General features: G+C 46.7%; 1 protein-coding gene across 1 annotated transcript in view; it reads right to left on the bottom strand.

Annotated features, from left to right (window-relative positions):
* The window catches only part of CNOT11 (CCR4-NOT transcription complex subunit 11), a 45,719-nt gene extending 44,827 nt beyond the window's left edge, over positions 1–892 (bottom strand). Inside the window, exons 1-2 of the mRNA XM_044669306.1 lie at positions 813–892; positions 4–231 (exon numbers count right to left, since the gene is read on the bottom strand). Coding sequence (XP_044525241.1) covers positions 4–231; positions 813–892 — 308 coding nt within the window. The remainder of the gene's footprint in view (positions 1–3; positions 232–812) is intronic.
* Between the last annotated feature and the right edge of the window lie 1,900 nt (positions 893–2,792).

Raw genomic sequence — 2,792 nt, 5'->3', positions numbered from 1 at the left:
GGCCTAAACGCCCGGCTCCGTCGGCCCCGCCGCTTGCGCCCGGCGCCGCCACCGCCACTGACGCCCAAACTCCCGCTCCCGCTGCCACGGCCGCGGCCGTCCTGCCGCTTCTCGCTGCCGTAAAGACCCGCCGTTAGACGACAGTGTCGTAAAGCACAACTCGCAAGTTTGGAAAGAGGAGGGAGACAGAACTTGGAATCGAGGATACGAAGTGGAGGAAGGGAGGGGGAGCTAAGAAAGAAAATTACGTAATGGAAGGGGCGTGGTTAGAGGGCAGGGATGGAGCACAGGGGAGGAGGCTGGTTGGGAAGAAAGCAGTAGAGGATGGGGTGGAGCCAGAAAGAAAAGGCAGAGGGACAAGGAAGAGAGGGCGGAGAGGGACTGAGGCAAGAAGGGAAGGGTGGAGAGGGGTGAAGGGTGGCGGGAGGAGGGGGGTGGTGTTCTATCCTGGGGGGCGGGGCCTCGGGAAGAGGCGGGACGGGTGGTACCGCCACTTCCTCCATTCCCGGGGAGAGCGACTGCGCAATTGGGCGCGCCAGCGGCGCCGCAGTTGAGCGCCCCTTTTGGCTGGAGGAATAATTTATGACTTTCACCCAGTCTTGTCCAGTTGTTTTAGACAGATTGGGTGGGGATTTTCTTGGCAAAAATCCCGAAGTGGTTTGTCTTTTCCTTCTCCAGCGCATTTTACAGATGAAGAAACTGAGTCAGGCAAGGTTAAGTGATTTGCCCAGGGTCACATCTATCTAGGGCCAGATTTGTATTTAGGGAAATAGTTTTCCTGACTCGAAGACCCAAACTATCTGTTAAGCCACCTAGCTGAGTCCCGGAGGGAGAGGAGGATGCGATAATTCAAAAAGACCTGGGGGTCGCCTGAGCTAATAGTCGGTGTCATCACCTCGTTTTTACACTGTATTATAAAGTTTGTAACGATCTCTCAGATGTGGACAATGCAAGCAGTTACCCGCATTTCAGTGATTGCCTGCTCTGCAGCAAGCCATTAACAGATCTTTGTTGACTTAATTCACGTTCACCTCCATTTAGAGGATTGTGCCCATTTTACAGATAAGGAAAATGAGAGTCAGGTTGGTTAATGACTCGTGCGAAGTCATACTAGTTATTCGGATCTGCTTAGTACCAAGACCTGTGTATGTGCAGGTGGGGGGTGGGGGCAGGGGGAGGAGACAGGGACAATAACGGATTCGAAGAGGCCACAGAAAAAAATCTGCCCCAATCTTGCTCTACACCACTGCACAGACCTCTTGAGGGGAAGGGTTGTGGACATAAAATGTGGCAGCAATATAATGATCATGATGAACACACATAGTGCTTTAATGTCTGCAGATCTCACTATAGTACTGCAGAGTTGGTTATTGTTCTTGTTTTATAAATGAGGAATTAAATCTGAGAAGTTAAGTGCTTTGTCAAAGATAAAATATCTCAGTCAATAAACACTTATTAAGCACCTACTACGTGCTAAGTTCTGGGGATACAAAAAGAGTTCAAAGACAGTTGGGGCTGTTAAGGAGCTCATAATCTAATGGAGAAAACAACAAGCAAGCTAGTATGTGCAAATAAGCTATACACGGGGTAAGTAGGAAGTAAATAATTGGGGGAAGGTACTATAATTAAGAAGCTTTAAGAAAGGCTTCCTGTACAAGATGGGGTTTTAGCTGAAATCTGGAGGAAACCAGGGAAGTCAGTGGGAGGAAATGAGGTATGGGGTTAGGAAGGTCAGAGAAAATGCCTGTGGTCAAGAGTAGTAGTCAAGTGTCTTGTTTATGGAACAGCCAGGAATTGGGTGTCACTAGATCACAGATTACATGGCAGAGTATAAGGTGTGAAGATTGGCATGTTGGGGAAGAGGAGTGCTAGGTTATGAAAGACTTTGAAAGACAAAAGAGAATTTGATTCGGATGATAGGAAACCACTGGAATTTATTGAGTGGGGTGAGAGGGAGGAAGCAGTGATTCGATCAGATCTGATCTTTAGCAAAATTACTTTGATGGCTGGCTGGATGATGGATTTGAATGAGGAGAGATGAGGCAGGCTATTGAAATAGTCCAAAGGTGAGGCAATGAGGGCCTTCACCAGAGGACTGTCAGAGAAGGAGGCATACATTCAAGAGATAAAAGTGACAGGTGACAGGCGGTGACAACAGATTGCATATATGCAAGGAGGAGGTAAAAGATAGTGAGGAGTTGGGGATCTGAGTCTGAGAGAATGGGCAGATGAATATTGCTCTGGAGAGTAATAGGGAAGTTAGGAAGAGGGGGAAGGTTAGGAGAAAGATGAGTTCAGTTTGGGACATGTTGAATTAAAATATCTACCATACATCCACTTTAAGAGTCTGAATGGCAATTGGAGATGCAAGATTGGAAGTCATCAGAGAGGCTGGGGCAAGATAGGTAGATCTGAGAATTGTCTGCCTAGAAATGATAATTAAATTCATGAGATCAATAAGTGAAATAATATAAAGTAGATGAGAAGAAGACCCAGGATAAAGCCCTGTGGGTCCCTTACAGTTAGATCCTCATCCTGGATAAGCATCCAGAAAAGGAACTAGAGGAGAGGTCTGACAGGTAGCAGAAAACTATGAGAGAGTAATGTTCCAAAAAAACACAGAAGAGAGTATCAAAGAGAAGAGGTTGATAATGTCAGAGGCTACGGAGAAGTCAAGAAGAATGAGAATTGAGAAAAGGCCATTGGATTTGGCAATTAAGAGATCATTGGTAACTGGAGAGAGCAGCTTCAGAGAGACTGAAGATAAATGAGAGGATTGGGATAATAGAGAT

The sequence above is a fragment of the Gracilinanus agilis genome, chromosome 3, assembly GCF_016433145.1.
Source record: "Gracilinanus agilis isolate LMUSP501 chromosome 3, AgileGrace, whole genome shotgun sequence".
Classification (NCBI taxonomy): Eukaryota; Metazoa; Chordata; class Mammalia; order Didelphimorphia; family Didelphidae; genus Gracilinanus; species Gracilinanus agilis.
Note: the sequence above shows the minus strand (reverse complement) of the source record. Positions and strands in the feature narration are given on the sequence as shown.